This window comes from Selaginella moellendorffii, unplaced genomic scaffold (assembly GCF_000143415.4).
Source record: "Selaginella moellendorffii unplaced genomic scaffold, v1.0 SELMOscaffold_29, whole genome shotgun sequence".
Taxonomy (NCBI): domain Eukaryota; kingdom Viridiplantae; phylum Streptophyta; class Lycopodiopsida; order Selaginellales; family Selaginellaceae; genus Selaginella; species Selaginella moellendorffii.
Window position 1 is genome coordinate 1,182,852 of NW_003314290.1, and position 17,623 is coordinate 1,200,474.

At 49.3% G+C, this 17,623-nt stretch overlaps 8 protein-coding genes and 1 non-coding gene across 14 annotated transcripts; 4 read left to right on the forward strand and 5 right to left on the reverse strand.

Moving 5' to 3' along the window:
- The first annotated feature begins 28 nt into the window (after positions 1 to 28).
- On the forward strand, positions 29 to 1,422 carry LOC9646211 (ribosomal RNA small subunit methyltransferase H). 2 transcript variants are annotated; one of them, XM_002975873.2, is made up of 5 exons: positions 29 to 361; positions 420 to 650; positions 697 to 765; positions 817 to 1,009; positions 1,068 to 1,422. In XM_002975873.2, the coding sequence occupies exons 1-5, from the start codon at positions 65 to 67 to the stop codon at positions 1,397 to 1,399; spliced, it is 1,122 nt and encodes a 373-aa protein (XP_002975919.1). In that variant the 5' UTR covers positions 29 to 64; the 3' UTR covers positions 1,400 to 1,422. The 2 variants fall into 2 exon arrangements, with proteins under 2 accessions (XP_002975919.1, XP_024536770.1); XM_024681002.1 differs by having other exon boundaries at positions 697 to 1,009.
- Positions 1,423 to 1,468: 46 nt separating this feature from the next.
- LOC112348461 (loricrin-like) lies at positions 1,469 to 3,274 on the forward strand. Its single transcript, XM_024681000.1, has 2 exons — positions 1,469 to 2,854; positions 2,917 to 3,274. The coding sequence occupies exons 1-2, from the start codon at positions 1,494 to 1,496 to the stop codon at positions 3,107 to 3,109; spliced, it is 1,554 nt and encodes a 517-aa protein (XP_024536768.1). The 5' UTR covers positions 1,469 to 1,493; the 3' UTR covers positions 3,110 to 3,274.
- LOC112348462 (ribosomal RNA small subunit methyltransferase H-like) lies at positions 3,214 to 4,871 on the forward strand. 3 transcript variants are annotated; one of them, XM_024681005.1, is made up of 5 exons: positions 3,214 to 3,329; positions 3,386 to 3,503; positions 3,562 to 3,798; positions 4,106 to 4,361; positions 4,441 to 4,871. In XM_024681005.1, exons 2-5 carry the CDS (start codon positions 3,414 to 3,416, stop codon positions 4,788 to 4,790), a joined length of 933 nt encoding a protein of 310 aa, XP_024536773.1. In that variant the 5' UTR covers positions 3,214 to 3,329; positions 3,386 to 3,413; the 3' UTR covers positions 4,791 to 4,871. The 3 variants fall into 3 exon arrangements, with proteins under 3 accessions (XP_024536773.1, XP_024536771.1, XP_024536772.1); XM_024681003.1 differs by lacking the exon at positions 3,214 to 3,329 and having other exon boundaries at positions 3,346 to 3,503; XM_024681004.1 differs by lacking the exon at positions 3,214 to 3,329 and having other exon boundaries at positions 3,346 to 3,503; positions 4,121 to 4,361.
- LOC9645807 (flowering-promoting factor 1-like protein 3) lies at positions 4,869 to 5,237 on the reverse strand. Its single transcript, XM_002976068.2, has one exon. It carries the CDS (start codon positions 5,235 to 5,237, stop codon positions 4,869 to 4,871), a length of 369 nt encoding a protein of 122 aa, XP_002976114.2.
- Positions 5,238 to 5,352: 115 nt separating this feature from the next.
- On the reverse strand, positions 5,353 to 7,135 carry LOC9646212 (UDP-glucuronic acid decarboxylase 2). The gene is made up of 7 exons (XM_024681001.1): positions 6,572 to 7,135; positions 6,333 to 6,480; positions 6,204 to 6,283; positions 6,060 to 6,143; positions 5,927 to 6,001; positions 5,783 to 5,875; positions 5,353 to 5,721 (listed from the first exon to the last, which is right to left on the reverse strand). The coding sequence occupies exons 1-7, from the start codon at positions 7,109 to 7,111 to the stop codon at positions 5,500 to 5,502; spliced, it is 1,242 nt and encodes a 413-aa protein (XP_024536769.1). The 5' UTR covers positions 7,112 to 7,135; the 3' UTR covers positions 5,353 to 5,499.
- A 588-nt stretch (positions 7,136 to 7,723) lies between these two features.
- On the reverse strand, positions 7,724 to 9,780 carry LOC9646213. 3 transcript variants are annotated; one of them, XR_002993026.1, is made up of 4 exons: positions 9,020 to 9,780; positions 8,160 to 8,948; positions 7,975 to 8,101; positions 7,724 to 7,906 (listed from the first exon to the last, which is right to left on the reverse strand). XR_002993026.1 is itself a non-coding variant. In XM_024680756.1 (4 exons), exons 2-4 carry the CDS (start codon positions 8,484 to 8,486, stop codon positions 7,882 to 7,884), a joined length of 483 nt encoding a protein of 160 aa, XP_024536524.1. In that variant the 5' UTR covers positions 8,487 to 8,948; positions 9,020 to 9,780; the 3' UTR covers positions 7,724 to 7,881. The 3 variants fall into 3 exon arrangements, 2 of the variants coding, with proteins under 2 accessions (XP_024536524.1, XP_024536525.1); XM_024680756.1 differs by having other exon boundaries at positions 7,975 to 8,105; XM_024680757.1 differs by lacking the exon at positions 9,020 to 9,780 and having other exon boundaries at positions 7,975 to 8,105; positions 8,160 to 9,004.
- A 108-nt stretch (positions 9,781 to 9,888) lies between these two features.
- LOC9646214 lies at positions 9,889 to 12,364 on the forward strand. The gene is made up of 2 exons (XM_002975874.2): positions 9,889 to 10,148; positions 10,465 to 12,364. Exon 2 carries the CDS (start codon positions 10,667 to 10,669, stop codon positions 12,011 to 12,013), a length of 1,347 nt encoding a protein of 448 aa, XP_002975920.1. The 5' UTR covers positions 9,889 to 10,148; positions 10,465 to 10,666; the 3' UTR covers positions 12,014 to 12,364.
- Positions 12,365 to 13,069: 705 nt separating this feature from the next.
- Positions 13,070 to 13,140, reverse strand: TRNAG-GCC. The gene has a single exon. It is a non-coding gene; the product is annotated as a tRNA-Gly (tRNA).
- Positions 13,141 to 13,440: 300 nt separating this feature from the next.
- LOC9645808 ((3S,6E)-nerolidol synthase-like) lies at positions 13,441 to 14,712 on the reverse strand. Its single transcript, XM_002976071.1, has one exon. It carries the CDS (start codon positions 14,710 to 14,712, stop codon positions 13,441 to 13,443), a length of 1,272 nt encoding a protein of 423 aa, XP_002976117.1.
- Positions 14,713 to 17,623: the final 2,911 nt, after the last annotated feature.

Consider the following 17,623-nt stretch of genomic DNA (forward strand, 5'->3'; position numbering starts at 1 on the left):
ATCTTTTTTAGTTTTTCCTTTACCATTCATACGAGGAGTTTTACCTCGCTAGGGTTCTTGGGAGATGCTGCATTGTTCTCCCTTCGTGTCTCCAACGGTTGGAAGCGCTAGGGTTTGCCGGATTGGATTGCTAGCGGTCGCGAGCTCCTCGATTTTGCAGCGGAGGGGATTCAGGAGTCTTGCCGCCGCTGCTGCGAGCTTGGAGGCCGAGGTCGAGGAGGATTTCACTCCTCAATCTGGGGAGAAGAAGAGATTGCCGCACACGCCCGTCCTAGTGAGGCAATTCCTGGAGCATTTCGAAGGAAGAAGCGTCAAAACCTTCTTGGATTGCACTGTGGGAGCTGGAGGCCATGCTTTCGAGGTAACAACTCGATTGTCAATAGAGCAATGGTAGTGAATTACACTCCATCCTTGCAAAGATTATCCAAGCGCATCCGGAGCTGGAGACGTTCGTGGGAATGGACGTTGATCCCTGCGCGCTCAAGCTGGCGAGACAAAGATTAAGCGATCTCTCAGGTAGCATGGCGAAGGTGGATCTTTTCCATGCCAATTTTAAGAACATGAAGAAGGATCTCAAAGAACGAAATCCTGAGCTCTTGGAGCGGGGCTTCGATGGGATTCTTTTGGACCTGGGACTTTCGTCAATGCAGGTAAGCCGTGAATGCCAATCTTTCTAGTTTTCACTTCCTTTTCCAGGTTGACGCTCCCGAGCGAGGCTTTAGCTACTACTTGGATGGACCTCTGGACATGAGAATGGATTCGAGTGTAAGTCTATTTCTTCATCGTGATAGAGATCTCACGGGAACTTGCTTGCAGGATGTTCTTGGGCTCACCGCGGAAGCCATTTGCAACAACTGGTCCGCCGCTGAGATTGGCCGCATCTTGCGAGAGTATGGCGAGGAGATGCGGTGGAAGTTCCTGGCGAGCCGGATCGTGGACGCGCGGCTCAACGGCGGGATCAAAACAACGAAAGATCTCGCCAGCGTTGTTGGAGGAAGATTCACTTCAGGTAAGGCCTTACACACACCACTCGTGGAACTCATATTTTACTTCTCTCCTACCGGCAGGGAGATTCAAGAGAGCCAGGCACCCGGCAGCTCGGACGTTCCAAGCGCTGAGAATCGCCGTGAACGACGAGCTCAAGTCACTGAGGTCCGCCATCGGGCACGCGAGCAGCTGCCTGGCTCCCGGTGGTCGCCTGGCGGTGATTTCTTTCCACAGCCTCGAGGATCGCATCGTCAAGTACCAGTTCAAGGAGCTGTCGCTGGTGTTCGACAAGGCGGACTTGGCGTTCATGCTGCTCACCACGAGCCCGATCACGGCCGACGCCGCGGAGATCGAGAAAAACTCCCGGTGTAGGAGCGCCAAAATGCGAGTGATCCAGCGGCTATGCCAATGAAAGAAAGCTTTCGTCTCGTCCAAGCTTGCACAAGAGTTTGAGGTTTAGGGTTTAGGGTGTAGGGTTTTTGGGCAGGGAGGACAGCGAGCGAGCGATGGCGGCGAGGCGGCTGATCGTCTTGGGCGCTGGGAAGCTCTGTCGCGGTAGCGCGGCGGCTTCCAAGATCGCCAATCCATCGGCATTGGTGCTCGTTCATCACAATTCCACTTTCAACAGCGATGGAGGTAATGGTTCTGTGCCTGGCGGAGGCGGCGGTGGCTATGGGGTTGGGGGCGGCTATGGCGTGAGCCCTCCCCCACAGGGCAGCGGTGGAGGTAACGGTGGCTACAGTGCTGGAGGATATGGCGTTGGCGGCGGTGGTGGCTCGACTCCTGGTGGAGGAAGCGCGGCGCCACCATACGGTGGCGGAGGCTCTCCTCCTTCTGGTGGAGGTGGCGGTGGCTACGGCGTTGGCGGAGGCTCTAGCGCGGCTCCACCATATGGTGGCGGAGGATCTCCTCCTTCTGGTGGAGGTGGCGGTGGATACGGCGTTGGCGGTGGCTCTAGCTCAGCTCCTCCATACGGTGGCGGAGGTTCTAGCTCGGCTCCTCCATACAGTGGCGGCGGATCTTCTTCTAGTGGCTACGGCATGGGAGGAGGATCAAGCTCGATTCCTCCATACGGTAACGGGGGCTCTAGCTCGACTCCTTACGGAGGTCCTTATGGCGGTGGAGCCGGCAACGTTCCTCGATCAAGCAACTCCACCACCTCGGTTCCTTTTCCAAGCAACAGTAGCGGATCAATTCCTCCCTATGGTGGATCAGGCAACTCCACCCCTCCCTATGGTTCTTCTCCGAGCAACAACAGCGGATCCATGCCTCCATACGGTGGATCAAGCAACTCCACCACCTCGGTTCCTCCGTATGGATCTCCTCCGAGCAACAACAGCGGATCCATGCCTCCATACGGTGGATCAAGCAACTCCACCACCTCGGTTCCTCCGTATGGATCTCCTCCGAGCAACAACAGTGGATCCTTTGGTGGATCTTCCAGCAACTTTAACAACAGTAGCAGCTCAATCCCTCCCTTCGGTTCTTCCAACAGCATGAACAACAACAACAGTAGCAGCTCCATCCCTCCCAATGGTTCTTCCAGCAACATCAACAACAACAATAGCAGCTCCATCCCTCCCTTTGGTTCTTCCAGCAACACCAACAACAGCAGCAGCAATAGCAGCGGCATTCCTCCGTATGGTTCTCCCAACAACAGTGGAGGCAATCCTTATACTGGCGGGGCCGTGAACACAAACATGCCACCGTATGGGAATCAAGCCGGTGCAAGCAACAACTCGTCGAGCCCTCCATTCGGCGGTAGCGGTGGTAACTTCAACACGAATCCCCGAGCCGGAAAGACTTGGCCGAATCCAAACGCTTCGTCGTCTCCTCCGCCACCATCTTACTCTGGAGGAGGACGCAGGTGAAGCTTTTTCTCTTTTCTTTTTCTTTCTTTCACTCATCGCTCTTGGTTTACTTGCCCAGGGGAAATCCACATCCGACTGTTCCGAATCCTTGGTACCGCGACGCGAATGGAAACTATCCCAACATGGATCCAAACAATCCTCCCAAGCCGCTGCCTGGAGCGACCAAGTACGCGGGTGGAACTTATGGCGAGGGACGGCCACGCACCATCATCGACGACATGAGGAAGAAATACTTCGGCGAGGATTGGTGAAGCGAGCCATCCGAGGATGAGAATCGTCGAGGTAAAAGCTAGTTCTCTACATAGATCATCGTGTTTAGAGCTTCTCTTTCGAGATACTTCGTTACTTGTTTCTGCTCAGGTAGTCGAGTGATTTAGAAAGAAGACAAAAAGCAATCGAATTGTAACTTCTCTCTCTCTCGTGGATCCAAGAAAAGAAGGTGATGTTTCGATGAATCGATCGAATAAACTGGTGAGGGTGTTGAGATAATCTCTAATGCCCTTGACAATGATCAAGCGATGGTACAGGAACCTCGCAGCGATTTACTCGCCAGTGATGATCAATCCGGTGCTCCAACACTTAAAGCCGAATCGCCTAGAAACGTTTGTGGATTGCACGCTGGGAAACGGAGCTCACGCGTTCGAGGTAATGGCTCCATTCTCTTTTGATCAAAAGAAACATCGCTCTCTTTCTTTCTCCACAGATCATACGGACCCATCCCGAGCTCCGGCAAGTTGTGGGATTGGATCTAGACCCCGACGCGGTGTTGCTGGCCAGACCCAAGTTGGAAGCCGCCGCTGCGGGGAATGCCCACCTCCGCCTCCACTTTGCCAGTGTCAACTTTAAGTGTCTCAAGCTCCAGCTCAACCAGATCGATCCGGGCTTGCTCCAGCGAGGGGTGGACGGGATCTTGATGGTGTTGGGTCTCTCCGCAATGCAGGTAGAAGATTTTCCTTGGCATGCATAGCATGGAAACCGTTCTTCTTCTTGAGTTTCATGGTTGGATTTTGTGATGACCTCCTTTCTTGCTCTAAAATGCGCCATTGTCTCCACTTTCTTCTTGGCTGAATTGTTTGTTTTCCTTCTACGTGGTTCTGGTTCTTAGACTCTTTTTCCGAGTTCTTGCGTTTTTCTTCCTGATGAATTTGAAGTGATTTTGCTCTTGAGTTCTTGGTTTTCGCTTTTGCATCATAATCTCTTCTTGCTAGTGGAAAGAATAAAGAAAACCATGCCACCATCTTTGCAAGCTTTCTTTTTTCCAGCTTAACACTCCCGAGAGAGGCTTCAGCCACACCATGGACGGCCCTCTGGACATGCGATTCGATCGACGCTCCCGGATGACAGCCGAGATCATCCTCAACTCGTGGAACGAGCGCGAGCTGGGACGACTACTCCGGGACTACGGCGAGGAGCAACACTGGCAAGAGCTCTCTCACTCCATCGCCGAGACCCGGCTCAAGAAAGGGCCCTTCAAAACCACGCTCCAGCTCGTCAACTTCATCGGTAAGATCTCTCCTTGGCCAAGCTCCTCCATTTCTTCTTCTTCACTTTGCGAAGCTCTTCCATTTCTTCTTCTCTATAGATCGCAGGAAACAAAACCTTGGATCCAAGCCACCGAGATTCGAGGACGAGCATCCCGCGCTGCCAACGTTCCAGGCCCTGAGAATCGCCGTGAACGACGAGATCAACACGCTCAAGATCGCCGTACCCCAGGCGGCCTCGTGCCTGGCGCCCGGCGGCTCTCTCATCGTCATCACCTCTTACGGTCTGGAGGACCGGATCGTGAGCGGCGAGTTCCAGCGCCTGGACAAGCGGGTCCTGGAGAGCGAGTTCCAGATCGCCCACGTCCGCCCCATCGAGGATCTCTCGCAGCAAATCTCCAGCCAGAGGTCGCAGATGCGAGTGCTCCAAAGACTCTGGAAGAGAACGTAGTAGAAAATCTGTGTATTCTCTTTCTCTTGGTCCGGAGAGTTTGGAAGAGCGATGATCTAGTAGCTCTGGAATCTAGCTCTATCCCCCTCTCCTCCGCGGCTGGGGGATCTCGCGGATCGCAAACGCCGTGCGCGTCTGGACGACGATCTCGTACAGGTGGATGATGCGCAGCTTGTCGAAATCCAGGGGCAGGCTGATGAAACAGGAGCCGGGCTTTGGATGGAAGTACTGCTTCCTCTCGCGATCGAACGCGAGCATGGGCTCGAGCTCGCCGGTGTATCGGTGCCACCCCAGCGCGAACAGCTTGCTCTCGAGCCGATCGTACGAGGAGATGATCTCGCCCGTGGTCTTGAAGATCAAGACCTTCTTGACGCGCGCGTCCCTGGGATCCTCGCCGTTCTCCCCGATCTCCCCGTCCTCGAAGCTGGGGATTTTCGGGGCCACCATCGCGCTTTGCGCCCATTCCTCCTCTCCCCAAAGATTTCAAACGATAGTCCAAAAAAAGCGATCCTGACCGTCGGATTGGGTTTACCCAAAACCCTAAACAAGCCCTAGAACTCGATCCCAAGAATATGCTTTCAACGTTTGAAACTTTTCGCGAAAGATCGAAACGGATCAAGGAAGAACGCTGGAATTTCACCGGCAAAAAAGAACTTACTTTGCTATGTTCTTGAGGAACGCCTACTCGTCTATAGTTAAAAGAGGGAGTTTACTGTTGCTCGTCGCTGCTTGAGCTTGTCCCATCTTTGCCAAAGATTCGTTGCTTGAAGTCGTCAACCATTCGCGGCAGTCCTTCCCTCAGAGGAATTTTCGGCTCCCAGCCAAGCATCGAGATTGCTTTTGAGATATCCGGCTTGCGCATGTGTGGATCGTCCGCTGTGTTGTCCCGGAACTCGATTTTAGCCTCCGGATCGATTGTCTCCTTGACAACCTGATCACAAGCGGAAGAAGGAAGAGAGTTACTTCCACAGATCACTTTTTTGATATCATACTTGAGCAAGTTCCAGCATGGTGAATTCACCGGGATTCCCAAGGTTGAATGGCCCGATGTGATCGCTTTCCATAAGTTTTACCAGGCCTTCCACCTTGTCAAGGAAAAAACACACACATCAAGGCTAGAAAACTCTTTCGTTTACCAAGTCTGAGACGAACTGAAAGCTCCGAGTTTGTTTTCCATCGCCATAGACTGTCAAAGGCTCTTTACGGAGGGCCTGCGAGAAAGCAAAAGAATGAAAACGGGAAGAAGCTTTTCAAGGGATGCTTTTGTACCTGGGCCACGAAGTTGCTGACAACTCGGCCATCGTCCAGGCACATTCTAGGACCATATGTGTTGAAAATACGAGCGATCCTCACCTGTAAACGATGGAACATCACCGTCAACCTTTGTTAGGCTTTCAAGGAAAGTTCACTTACTGACACATTTGCACCTCTGTGATAATCCATTGTGAGTGTCTCTGCGGTCCTCTTACCCTCGTCATAGCAACTTCTCACACCTAAAACAGCATTGCGATAGAAATGGAGTTGGAAGAGCAAAAGCCATACCGATTGGATTCACGTTTCCCCAGTAATCTTCCTTCTGAGGATGCTCCAGCGGATCTCCATAAACCTCGCTTGTGCTGGTCAGCAAAAACCGAGCACCGATTCGCTTGGCCAATCCGAGCATGTTGAGTGTTCCAACCACGTTGGTCTTGTGAAAGCTCCAAGAGTTAAGGAAGCAACGAAAAAAAAAACGCGTTAGATGCTCGAAAGAAACGAAGAACAAGCAAAGAAGAAAAGGATATGATCGTCTTGACCGGGTTGAATTTGTAGTGGACGGGCGACGCAGGGCAGGCCAAGTGATAGATCTGATCCACCTCCAGCAGCAGCGGCTCCACAACATCGTGCCGGATGAGCTCAAACCGGGGATTCCCAAAGTGATGCATCACATTCTCCTTCCTGCCTGTGAAGAAATTGTCCACCACAATCACACTGTCGCCCCGGCCGATGAGCTTGTCCACCAGATGGCTGCCGACGAAGCCCGCGCCCCCAGTCACCACAATCCGCAGGGATTTGCTCTTGAGCCCCAGCGGGATCCTGGTAGCCGCGGCCGCTGGCTTGCTCCACAGATCCAGCTGCTGATGATCCTCATGGAACGAGGAATCCACAATGCCGTGGCGGATCGTGGAAAATTGCGACGATTCCCTACCCCCGGGCGAGAGGAAGACGAAGAAGGAGGTCGCAAACGCGGCGCCGAGAGCCGCGTAGGCGAGGCTCTGGATCCAGTAGCTCAGCCGGCCGATCCTCGCCCCCGCCGCTTCCTTCTTCGAGCTGGACGACGCCATCGCGACACCGCACAGGAATCCCGCATTAGGAAGAACCCTAGTGGATTTTGTTTAGCGCTAAGCACGTTTTTTTATGTTTTGCCGATGGAAGGAATCGAACCGGTTGTCTTTGAATGGATTCGCTATTTCATTCATTCATTCATTCATTCATTACAACTCACAATGCCCTTTATAAATTCAGAAAAGCTTGTGGATGAGTGATATGCAATCTTCATATAATTACTATTCACTCCCGATCTCGTAACACTTGATCAAAAGCTCGTGAGTCACGCTTGGTGAAATCGCCAATCTTAACATCGCCACTTTCCATAATTTTCATTGTTCAAGTTGCTTTGAAGTGATCGTTGCTTATAAAATCTGTTCTCATGACGATTACGTGGAGTTCTCCGGACTGGTTTCCAACGTGAACGTGAACTTCTCCTCTTGTAAAGGAGGTGATAGAAGTTCCTCTACATCATCATTGAGAATGATTAGCTGTTGTCTTTGCTTACACTGTCCATTTAGCTGCTGGTCACCACACAAAGAGTTTCCATTTGCCCCCCTTGGCAAGGATTTCATCTCAATTAATTTCGACGCTGGATACTAAAGTTAAGGTTCTAACTTCAACTTGAGTATCAAAAATCCTCTTTCCGTTCTTAGCATCAACCAGTGCCACAAACAACCTTCACCACAATTTGTGGCACAATTGCACTCCAAAGTGCACTAAAGATGGATTGGATAAGAGCAGCAAAGACAATACATAGTGCTTTACACTAGTTTTGCTGACCCCCTCACCGCAGGCGTACATGCGTTTCCCTGTATTCATAAGATAAAGATTAAAAAGTGGAAAAGAGCAAGAGGAAGAAATTAGAATAAAATAATACCTAGAACGACTATCAGTTGTTTCGTTGTGTACTTGTGCTTTGTTGCCACATATAAACTTTAATATTTCGACAGTTGTTATTTTACAAATCCGTTCCTTGGTGCGTTCCCATGAGTCCCAACTACCTCCTGGCTTCCAGTAAATTTTACACAATTAATAAAGTAAAGAAAATAAAATTTGACATACCAATTTTGTCCAGAAGAAAATGCTCACACACCTTCCCACACATTCAAGACTGCTTCGTTCGATCCAACACAAGTCTGCAAAATCTATGAGCTTCACTCTGGGAGACCTTCTCCTTCTTCCAGCATTAGCCATGGTTTCATGGGCTTCCATCTCCTCTTCTGCTTGAACTCCCGAGTCCTTTCCTCCTCTCCTCTTGCTATCGTGCAGCTTCAAGGCCAAGTCAAACGTCTTCAATGCTGCTCTCCTGTTGGTTCTTCCACCATTTGTCTGCAGATAGCAACAGTTTTTCCGGTGGCTTTTCAGCGGTGTAGTCCTGTGGCCTACCATGGCCGTCACTGATACACATCGTCAACGCCATGATCTTCTCGTCATCTTGAACATCACCCTGATCTACCCACCTGTCGATTGATTCTAATGCCTCATCCACTGCCTGTTTGTCCCAAACAAAATCACGCACCGCTTTTGAGCCACCCTTCTTTTGTACAGATTTCCTTCTGGCAGATTTCCTTCTGGGGTGACCTCCACCGGCTAAGGCATTGCATATCGACCATCCTGCTTCCAGCACTGTTTCCACGCTTGCTGGATCTTGAAACAATCTTCCACGCAAGCCAGATAGCCATAGGCCTGGAAGAAACGAAGGCAAGCTTTAAGATGTTACAAGCAAGAAAAATTGAGCTTGCCTAGGATGTTTGTGCTGCTGCTTCCACGTGTAGTTTGGCTGAAACGCTCCCATTGCTATTTCAGTATCTCGGCAGCCGTCCATCGATCTTTGGTTGATGCTCGCAGAGCCTATGATCACGTATTCATCATCAGGAAACGGCACAGCATGCTGCCACAAATTAAAAAACTAGAAGATATACCTGTTCTCAGGTGGTGGGCTCGTGCTTCCGGATCTCGCGATTACCAAAGCCGTAGAAGTTTAAGTAGCCTCTGGGATGAAAACGTTGAAAGCCACTGCTGGAGGAAAAATGGAGCTCCGAGACCGAGCGAGAACTTCGCAGGTACACTAGTGCCTGGACGAAGATAAATCTCCTCTCCAACGTAATCCCACTCAGTGTCAGGCTCGTAGATGAGAACTTGCACTTCGTAGATGATCATAGGCTCTGCGAGCATCAACCAAAGAGGCTGCCGAGATACTGAAATAGCCCCTGTGATTGATCATGGAGCATGATACCCAGGCTTTTATCCGGGAAGCCACAGCCTTCTACCTCCGATCATGATCTCGAGCTCATGCTCATTTAGAGAGAGCCTCGAAGATCCCTGTCCCTGGCTAGCATCGGTCACCCAAGCTTCCAGTCTGGAATCATAGATGAGAAATGGTAACCTTGTAGAAATTCCCAGTGGCGTGGTGGCTGCCAATGCTTGTAGGCGATGGCAGCTGATGCACGCCATTGAATCCCCGGCCAAGGACGCCATAATCTGGAGCTGCGATGTTCCTGACCTTCCAGACCTCGGATATCGGGGCCGCTCTTTATTCTCGCCACGCCCAGACGCAAATCCACGGCTGCTGCGACCGCCTGGCGGATTTACGCTTCCAGAGCTCAAGAAACTCGCGATCCGACAAGCCAGTCGCGGATGAGATTTTCGAGCACGATTATCTTGGCGGTGTGCGACTCTTCCATTGCTGCTGCCCTAAAACCCTGGAAGGGGGAATATTCGTTTTGATTCTAGAGTTGTTTTGAAAGGGGATCGAACACTCGACGGGTTAGTGTAACACTTGGAGCTGAGCTAAACGCCTTTGTGTGATGCTCTTGGCTATGGCGGCTATACCATATTCTTTATAATATATATCATCGCTTCCCTTTGCGCATTCCATTTGATAGGGTTATCATCTCTGGATCCGACCCCTGCCAAGGCGCTGGGCATCGTCTCCTTCCCTCGGATCGATCCAAGCAAAGGCGCGCGGCAGCGAGATCGAGAGGCGCAGCGTAGGTTCCTTTCCCCGGCCGCGCTTCCCTGGATGGATCGGGCGTGCGCGCTACAGCAAAGGTAGCACTCTCATCTTAGGGTTGTGAAATTTCCTGATCTGTGGCTCGATCCGCGGCATTCCGGCTGGGATCCGTCCCAATTCCTGGCTAGCGCCGCGGATCGGCGCCCCTCCTCCCCGGATTGCTGGGTTTTTTTGAGTGCTTGATCCTCCCGATTCTCGCTGAGAATTCCTTCTCTCTCCCTCTCTTTCTCTCTGTGCGTGCGATTGGAGTGTGTTCTTCCTGCGCTTGCATTGATCAAACGGTTAACTCCCCATCCATCTCGATCCGATGTGTCGACCCCAAACTTACTGGATCACGGGCTTTGTTATTACCAGGCACAGATTGAGATTATAAAAACCAGGTCTTTGGTACCAAAGAGGCCTCTCTCCCTCTCTTCCTCCATCTCTCCGAATTGGGTGGCTCCTTGGTGGTGGTGCTGTGATCGTGGGGGTGGTATAGTGGTGGTGGCGGTGGCGGTGTCGGTGGTGGTGGCGAGATCATACAAGCAGACAGTGGTGGCGGAGATCATCATCGGACATGGAGAGCTTTGCGACCCCGTACCCGCTCTTCTTCTTCGATGGCGACCAGGAGGTGGACAAGGGACAGATCGGCATACATTCGGTTCTCTCCTTCAAACGGTTCCAGGGCCAGCTGAGCCGCCAAGTTGGGATACCCGCTAACCAACTCTCGGCGGTGTTCGTTTGCCGGAGGACCACGTCCCGGGACGCGGACAAGCGGCAGAAGCTGCCCATCAACGAGAACACCAACTTCAACATCATCCTCAACCAGCACAACCCGAGCAAGGAGAAGGACTGCTACTTCCTGGTGTCGCTCAAGAAGTCCAAGAAGGAGAGGAAGGGCGCGCGGCGGAGGAACGCCGAGGCGGAGAATGTGGACGACGACGACTCTACGTCGTCGCGCGGCGACACGTCCCCCTCCAGCCAGCGGCCCGGCAAGGAGGGCGACGAGGCGTTTGCGTACGAGGCATCGTCGCCAAACTCGGTGCTAGACCCGGCGTTTGAGCCGTCGGTGGTGACGGCAGCAGCATCGAAGAACAATGTGGAAGTAGTGGCGGCGGCGGTGCTCCCGGAACCTGTCAAGGAGGAGGAAGCTCTGTCCCCGGTGGTGGTGGAAAGGGACGCGACGCCATCCGTGGCAACAACAACAACTAAGGAGAACTCCTCGCTGAGTCCTCCGGTGACGAGAATTGGCGGGCAGCCGCTGGCCAGGAACGCGAACTCGGTGGAGCAACTTGCCAAGTTCGTGGGTGTTATTGGCGATCAGCACACTGCAAGCGGCGGCGGCGGTGGTGGTGGTGGCGTTGGAGCAGCAACGTTCTCGGACGCGGCTCTCACGATGAGCCAAGCGGCACGGTTCAAGGATCCGATCCAGCAGCAGCCAGTTGGAAGGCCGGGAATGAGCATGCAGCGCGGCGTCCCGGTTTTTCCCGACGGTGTCAACATGAGATTACTCACTGGAAGAACCGGCGTCAATGGAGGAGGAGGAGCAGGAAATCCAAGCTTCCAACAGGCGCTCCCGAATTTCCATAACCAGTTAGCGCTGCTCCAAGAGCAGCAGCAGCAGCAGCAGCAGCAAGCCAGGCATTTCAACTTCCAGCAGCAAAGGATCGCGAGGCCATCGCCAGGATTCACAGGGAGCTCTTCCTCGATTGCTCCCGGAGGAGGAGGAAGCGTGATGGACAGTGGCTATGGAAGATCGAGCGAGCAGTTCTGCCAGGACTGCCAGTCCTACAAGGAGAGGAACATCCGGCCTCCGCCGTTCCACTGCTGCATCAACGACAGGATCACAGCGGGGTTCCGCGGTCCGTCACCGGCGGGACCGATCGAGAGGCCGATCAAGCGTCAAGTTAAGGCCGCTGCGTGATGATCCGCGATGGGTGGCGAGGCGAAAGATCGAGAAAGAGGTCTCCCTAGAGAAGCGACGATCGACACACACTATACCACCATCACCCTCTCCTAGTGCGTGTAAGTTGGCTCTCTCTTCTCTCCCTTTTTTTTCTTTCTTTACTTCGTTTTTCTTTTTCGATTACTTGCTCTCCTCACTCTTTCCTTCTTTGTTTTGTTTTGCCTTGGGTTTTCACTCTAGCCTCTTTTCCTTTCTTCCCTACTGTGTATGTACATGGAATGTCTTATACAATAAACTTCGGAGAGTATGAATAGCTACGATGTTTGCAAAATATGTGCGAATAAGAATTGATCATTTCTGTTTGCTGCTTAGAATGTGCTTGTAGAAAAAATTCCCAGATCTCCTATTCGTATATAAAGAAGTCAGATAATATGATCGTATGCTCGTTCGTATTCGTAAGGATGTAGATCTTTTAGACAACCCATGAAGGAGAAAAGGTGGCCATATGAAGACTAATGAATGTACGAGCGATTAGAGAAAAAGATCGATGTTTTAAAGACTTTAGTGCAGAATGGTAGTGCAAAGGTTGTGGAGCAAGTGATTATCAAGCTGGTCAACGCTGCAGAGGACAAAGTCACCAGCAACCTCAAGATGCTCGAATGCCTGGGAGTGGTTTTTTTACCATGCTCATTGATGCTGCTTGGCTCAAGCCTCTTCGGGACGGGTCCCATGATGATTTTCAACATTGTTTCACAATCTTGCTCGAGAAGATGCCTGTCAATCTGGAGGATGAGGCAAGGCTCGTGTGGAGCGGGCTCGACAAGCTGGTGTGGAACACAAGAAAGAGACGTGCAAGAACAGGAGCTAGCGAGAATGCTAAGCGATCAACACAGAGATCTGAGCAAGCTCGTTTGAAAAAAAGCAGCCAGTAGCGATTGTGGAGGACAACTTGGATCTCATAGAGGATTCATCTGAGCCACCAGCAAATAAGAAGAGAAATTTCGGAATTGATCTAAAATAAAATTCTTTAAGAAAGGCATTATTTTCTTAATTTAAAGATGATAGAAGTATAAATGCACTGCCCGGGAATCGAACCCGGGTCTGTACCGTGGCAGGGTACTATTCTACCACTAGACCAGCAGTGCTTTACATTTAGAGTGGGTTGGTTGAGGTAGTTGGTCTGCCAGTTGAGTTCCTCCAGTTGCTCAAGAAAGGTGCCCCGGCTGGATTAACAATTCTAGAAAGTGACATTGGAGACTAGGCAAGAGAGAAAAATCAAGGAATTAGTCTAACAACTTTAGAATAATCATACAATGGAATTCTACTCTTCAGAGTTTAATTAAAGGCGTGGGTTGATGATAAAATAATCCATACTTGTTAACGGATGTTAACGGTTGTTAGGAAGATCGTTTACTATTAACATCAAGGCTTAAGTCAAATGTACATCAAATAACTATGGTGACATCCGGATGTAAGAGCCATGTCCCGTGGAACTCCACGCCAGTGATGAGAGGATTCCCAATGCCATGGTATCGCGCGGTGATCGATGACCACCTCCGATTCCCGGCCAGGCACAGGGGAAACGCCTGCGCGAAGCTGAGGAGGTGACCATCGCCACTCTTCAGTGCTTGCGCCTCGATTCGCGACTGGAGCCCCAGGATCCGGCGCTCGCTGTCGCGGATCATGCCATAGACGCTGTCCAGTGCGGATTGGAAGCCGGTCCCGCGGTGGCTGTGGCGGAGGAGCACGACGAGCCAGTTGTGGGCGACCCCGGCGTAGAAATCCTTGCGGAAGGAGAGGACATCGTTGGTGAGCGCGATGTGGTCCGCGACGAGCGCCACGAATTCGATGAAATCGCGAGATGATGTCACAGATTCGTGGAGCTCCAGCCCCATGCACAGCTCGCCAAAGATCGCGCTGGTGCCCTCTGTGAAGGACGTTCCCCGCCGGAGCTCGCGATACTCGTCCTCCCGCGGGATGTGGCCCGCGATCTGGTATCCCACCTCCTGGATCACGGCCTCCAGGTAGCGATCCAGGTACCGCAGGTAGCGATCGAACATCGGGCGTGGCATTGATCGCCGGAGCTCCGCCACTACTTCCCGGAACAATCCCAGCGCCCATCGAGCATCGCGACCTTGATCTTCTTCCGTGATTGGGATTTTCGTCGCCATTCCTCTGGTAGCCAGATCGATGAGACCAGGGTCCTCTTGGATCGGTATCTTTGCAGGGATTCCTCTCGACTGATCATTATATCGATCTCCTTGTTCTTCCTGGATCGCGAATTTCCTCGCGAACCCTTTGGCTTCTTCTAGTTCTCTTTCCTCCTGGATCATCCCTTCCAATTGGTCCCCTCTCGCGACTTCCACCGCTCGCCGGGCGAGGACTCTCGCGGCCTCCTGGCTCCGGCAAGATTCCAGCGCGTCGTCCAGCAAGAAGAGCGCCCACAAATGCTTGCCCGCCAGCACCATCTTACGATCGTCCCGGCCACGCGGGATAGTCATGCATGCCGCCGCCGAGATCTTGGACTCGATGATCATCTGGCGCTTGGGCATGGAGCCCCGGGCTTGCAGCGATCGGATCGCCCACTCGTCAACCTCTCGGGTGAGCGACGCGTGATTTGGGTGGCACTCGAAAGGAAACGCGCAGGGCAATGGACGGAGTTCAAATTTTGAGAGAGTGGAGAGCTCCGGGAGCACGCTATTGACACTGGCAGCCATGATCACCAACTTTGGATCACACATACACCGACAAATATACAATTTCTAAAGGAGGAACTTTACAAGGATAGCTTTCCAAGAACTTTGTCACACGGAACTTTGTACTTTTCAATTGTTAGGGAGTCGAGGTTGCTTTTTATACTGCAACTTGCTAGGATTGGAGGCTGCTCGCAATTTTTACTGGGGCATCCAGACGTAAAGTTGAATCCATCCTGCTGTCACAATTTTAAAGACCAACTATGTCTATAAGTTGTACAGAAAGTCAGAAGTACCAAATCTTTTGAGACTAGGAAAGGATATCTTTCTTTGGTAACCTGATTGAATTCAAACTTGAAGAAAAGGAACTTACAGGCTTCACTAAGTTTTCAATTTCTTGTTCCTATCAGGATAGCATCATCCTTGTAAATCAGCTAGTCATGCTGGCCTAGACTTGCTGTAGTGTATCAAGGATGAACTGCATGCGGGTAATTATAAGCTCCAATCATTTTCATGCCAGTTTATAGCATCAAAGAAGAAATCAACTGTCAAATGCTGCTCTTGTGGTGCATTATTTAATAGTTTTGTGAATATTATCCAAAATAAGGAATCATTATCTACTATGTATTTTCTGTGGAAAATAGAAAAGTTAAAAAAAAATGTGTTGGAACATTTAAATTTCCAATAAATATTGCATTTAGAGACCATAAAGCCTATGACACAAACATAAGTCGTAATCCATAGATGCCATTGCTAAAAGATTATTAGGTTCTGGTATGTCTTGCATTGGCAAGGTAATATTAAACAAAACTAGGGTAAACTATTTAAAGAAAACTATCCACGTTTGGCTCAGCAACAAGATTCTTTGTGGAAGCACCAGCGCTACAAGAGCTGAGGATTGTACCAGGTTGATTACACACTGGCATGGGTGTATATTAGTGGGATTAAGCACCTGACGTGAACTTGTTTGTTTTGCTTGGATGGTTTACATCAAGCATCTGTCAATCCCGGCGCTTACACATTCAAACTTGATGGGCCTTGTGTGTTTAAGCCAATCATGGCCAAGTTCATGTTGGACGTCTTGCCCAGCGAATCAAGCCTCCCAACTTAAAAAGGAACTTGTGATTTCTTGTCAAGTGTTTATTTCTCCGCTGGTTTGCTGGATTTGACAGTGCTGGTCATTTTGAAAGCGGCACTGGAGCAATGCAAGATATTCGTATCTAAATACCTAAAGATCCCAAGCATATAATAAATTATAATGAATAAAGATGGTAAGCATACTTAACCTAGTAAGGAGTTTTTGTTCTATTGTGTCTTGCATTGGTTAATGATAAGAACCTTTGCATATTCAGCATTAATCCCACAACATTGCTATATAATAAAAAATTTAATATTGCTATATAGTAAAGAACTTATTATATCTATTAGACACTTGCTATAATATCTTAGATGTTGTCCTATTAGTTATTTATGGAAAGTGTCTTGTAAATTAAATATATCTTTAGAATATAGAGAATGTCTTGTCCATATTCACAAATTAATACCATTCTATAATTAATATATTTTTTAATATCATCTTTTTGTTTTGTGTCCAACTTAGGTTTAAGCCCAAACTCTATACCATATTAATTAGTTGAGTACTTACACCCTCCTATAAGGCTATAGGTAAGAGCATCTAGAATCCCAATACCAATAAATGTATTATTTAACAGTTTTATAAAAATTATCCAAAGTAAAGAATCATTATCTATTATATATTTTCTATAGAAAATAGAAAATTTTAAAAACTAAATATGTTGAAGCATTTAAAATTTCTAATAAATATTGTACTTAGAGACCATAGCCTATGAGGTAAACTTATGTCATAATCCATAGATATCATTGCTAGAAGACTATTAGGTGCTTGTCTTGCATTGACAATGCTCCTACTAAGGATAATCATATATGCCCAGGTAAATATTGACCAAAATTAGAGTGAACTATTTATTGAAATCTATCTATATAATAAGGATAATAAGCATATTTAGCCTAGTAAGGATTTGTGAGACACAAATCCCTAAGCCCCAAAATAGAGTTGAAAATGTGCCATATGGTAATAAAGTGAAACAAGTGTAATACATTGGGACCAAAAACTTTGATTTAGAAAGTCAAGAGTGGGAGATTGAATAGCTAATGCTCTCAATCCAAGTGTGGGTGGCATTACTTACGTGGATATCTAGTGTAGTTCATTAGAACATCGCTCTAGCTACATGGCTAAGACACCTAGAGGTGGAAGGTGGGGAAAGTACCCACAAAGCTCATGTTGGGCCACGGTATTTTGAAATGTTGTTCTAAAATCCTAGAGTCTTTTTGTGTAGTGAACAATGATATAATCATGTGGCAAGGAAATCCCAAAAGTTAATAGGACTTAGTGGTCGAACCTTCAGGCCTTAACATAGTGGCAATGTTGGTAAGCATGGCCATGGACAAAAAAGAACTTAATAGGGATTGAAAAAGGGATATTAAGGAAAGGTGTTCTTTATATCTTTGGATATATTAAGAATCCTAAAGTGTGGTCATGAGATGACCACTCATGCTAGTCTTTAGGAGACAAGACTATAGTATGGGTGGTCTTGGACTACTCATAAGACAAAGGTGATTAAATATAACTTTAGCATAATAGGTTGATATAATAGTGGTACCTTTGGGTGTTTATCATAGAATCGAACATGTGGAGCACCCAAATCAAGTGTAAAGGTTGAGTGGCATAGATGCCATTCACAATACTAGCATGTCCTCCAAGTCAGGAATATGATTTATGGAGGTTGTGAGTGAATGACATCTATTAGGTCGTTTATACTCACAGATAAGGTGATTAACGTAGCCTTAGCATACAGATTATATTTTAGTGCCTTTGGTGTCAGGCTAGTTGCGCCGGCTCCGGGAAATATTTTTT

Excerpts from the sequence above, each read along its gene's own strand:
- LOC9646211 (XM_024681002.1), top strand. The coding sequence starts at position 65 with ATGCTGCATTGTTCTCCCTTCGTGTCTCCAACGGTTGGAAGCGCTAGG. Across the intron at positions 362-419 it reads CTGGAGGCCATGCTTTCGAG|ATTATCCAAGCGCATCCGGA; the intron begins GTAACAACTCGA and ends ATCCTTGCAAAG. Across the intron at positions 651-696 it reads TGGGACTTTCGTCAATGCAG|GTTGACGCTCCCGAGCGAGG; the intron begins GTAAGCCGTGAA and ends TTCCTTTTCCAG.
- LOC112348461 (XM_024681000.1), top strand. The coding sequence starts at position 1,494 with ATGGCGGCGAGGCGGCTGATCGTCTTGGGCGCTGGGAAGCTCTGTCGC. Across the intron at positions 2,855-2,916 it reads TACTCTGGAGGAGGACGCAG|GGGAAATCCACATCCGACTG; the intron begins GTGAAGCTTTTT and ends TTACTTGCCCAG.
- LOC112348462 (XM_024681003.1), top strand. The coding sequence starts at position 3,354 with ATGCCCTTGACAATGATCAAGCGATGGTACAGGAACCTCGCAGCGATT. Across the intron at positions 3,799-4,105 it reads TGGGTCTCTCCGCAATGCAG|CTTTCTTTTTTCCAGCTTAA; the intron begins GTAGAAGATTTT and ends CATCTTTGCAAG. Across the intron at positions 4,362-4,440 it reads CCAGCTCGTCAACTTCATCG|ATCGCAGGAAACAAAACCTT; the intron begins GTAAGATCTCTC and ends TCTTCTCTATAG.
- LOC9645807 (XM_002976068.2), bottom strand. The coding sequence starts at position 5,237 with ATGGTGGCCCCGAAAATCCCCAGCTTCGAGGACGGGGAGATCGGGGAG.
- LOC9646212 (XM_024681001.1), bottom strand. The coding sequence starts at position 7,111 with ATGGCGTCGTCCAGCTCGAAGAAGGAAGCGGCGGGGGCGAGGATCGGC. Across the intron at positions 6,144-6,203 it reads ACAGAGGTGCAAATGTGTCA|GTGAGGATCGCTCGTATTTT; the intron begins GTAAGTGAACTT and ends CATCGTTTACAG. Across the intron at positions 6,002-6,059 it reads TCAGCAACTTCGTGGCCCAG|GCCCTCCGTAAAGAGCCTTT; the intron begins GTACAAAAGCAT and ends GCTTTCTCGCAG.
- LOC9646213 (XM_024680756.1), bottom strand. The coding sequence starts at position 8,486 with ATGGTAGGCCACAGGACTACACCGCTGAAAAGCCACCGGAAAAACTGT. Across the intron at positions 8,106-8,159 it reads TTTTCTTCTGGACAAAATTG|CCAGGAGGTAGTTGGGACTC; the intron begins GTATGTCAAATT and ends ATTTACTGGAAG. Across the intron at positions 7,907-7,974 it reads ACAACTGATAGTCGTTCTAG|GGAAACGCATGTACGCCTGC; the intron begins GTATTATTTTAT and ends TTATGAATACAG.
- LOC9646214 (XM_002975874.2), top strand. The coding sequence starts at position 10,667 with ATGGAGAGCTTTGCGACCCCGTACCCGCTCTTCTTCTTCGATGGCGAC.
- LOC9645808 (XM_002976071.1), bottom strand. The coding sequence starts at position 14,712 with ATGGCTGCCAGTGTCAATAGCGTGCTCCCGGAGCTCTCCACTCTCTCA.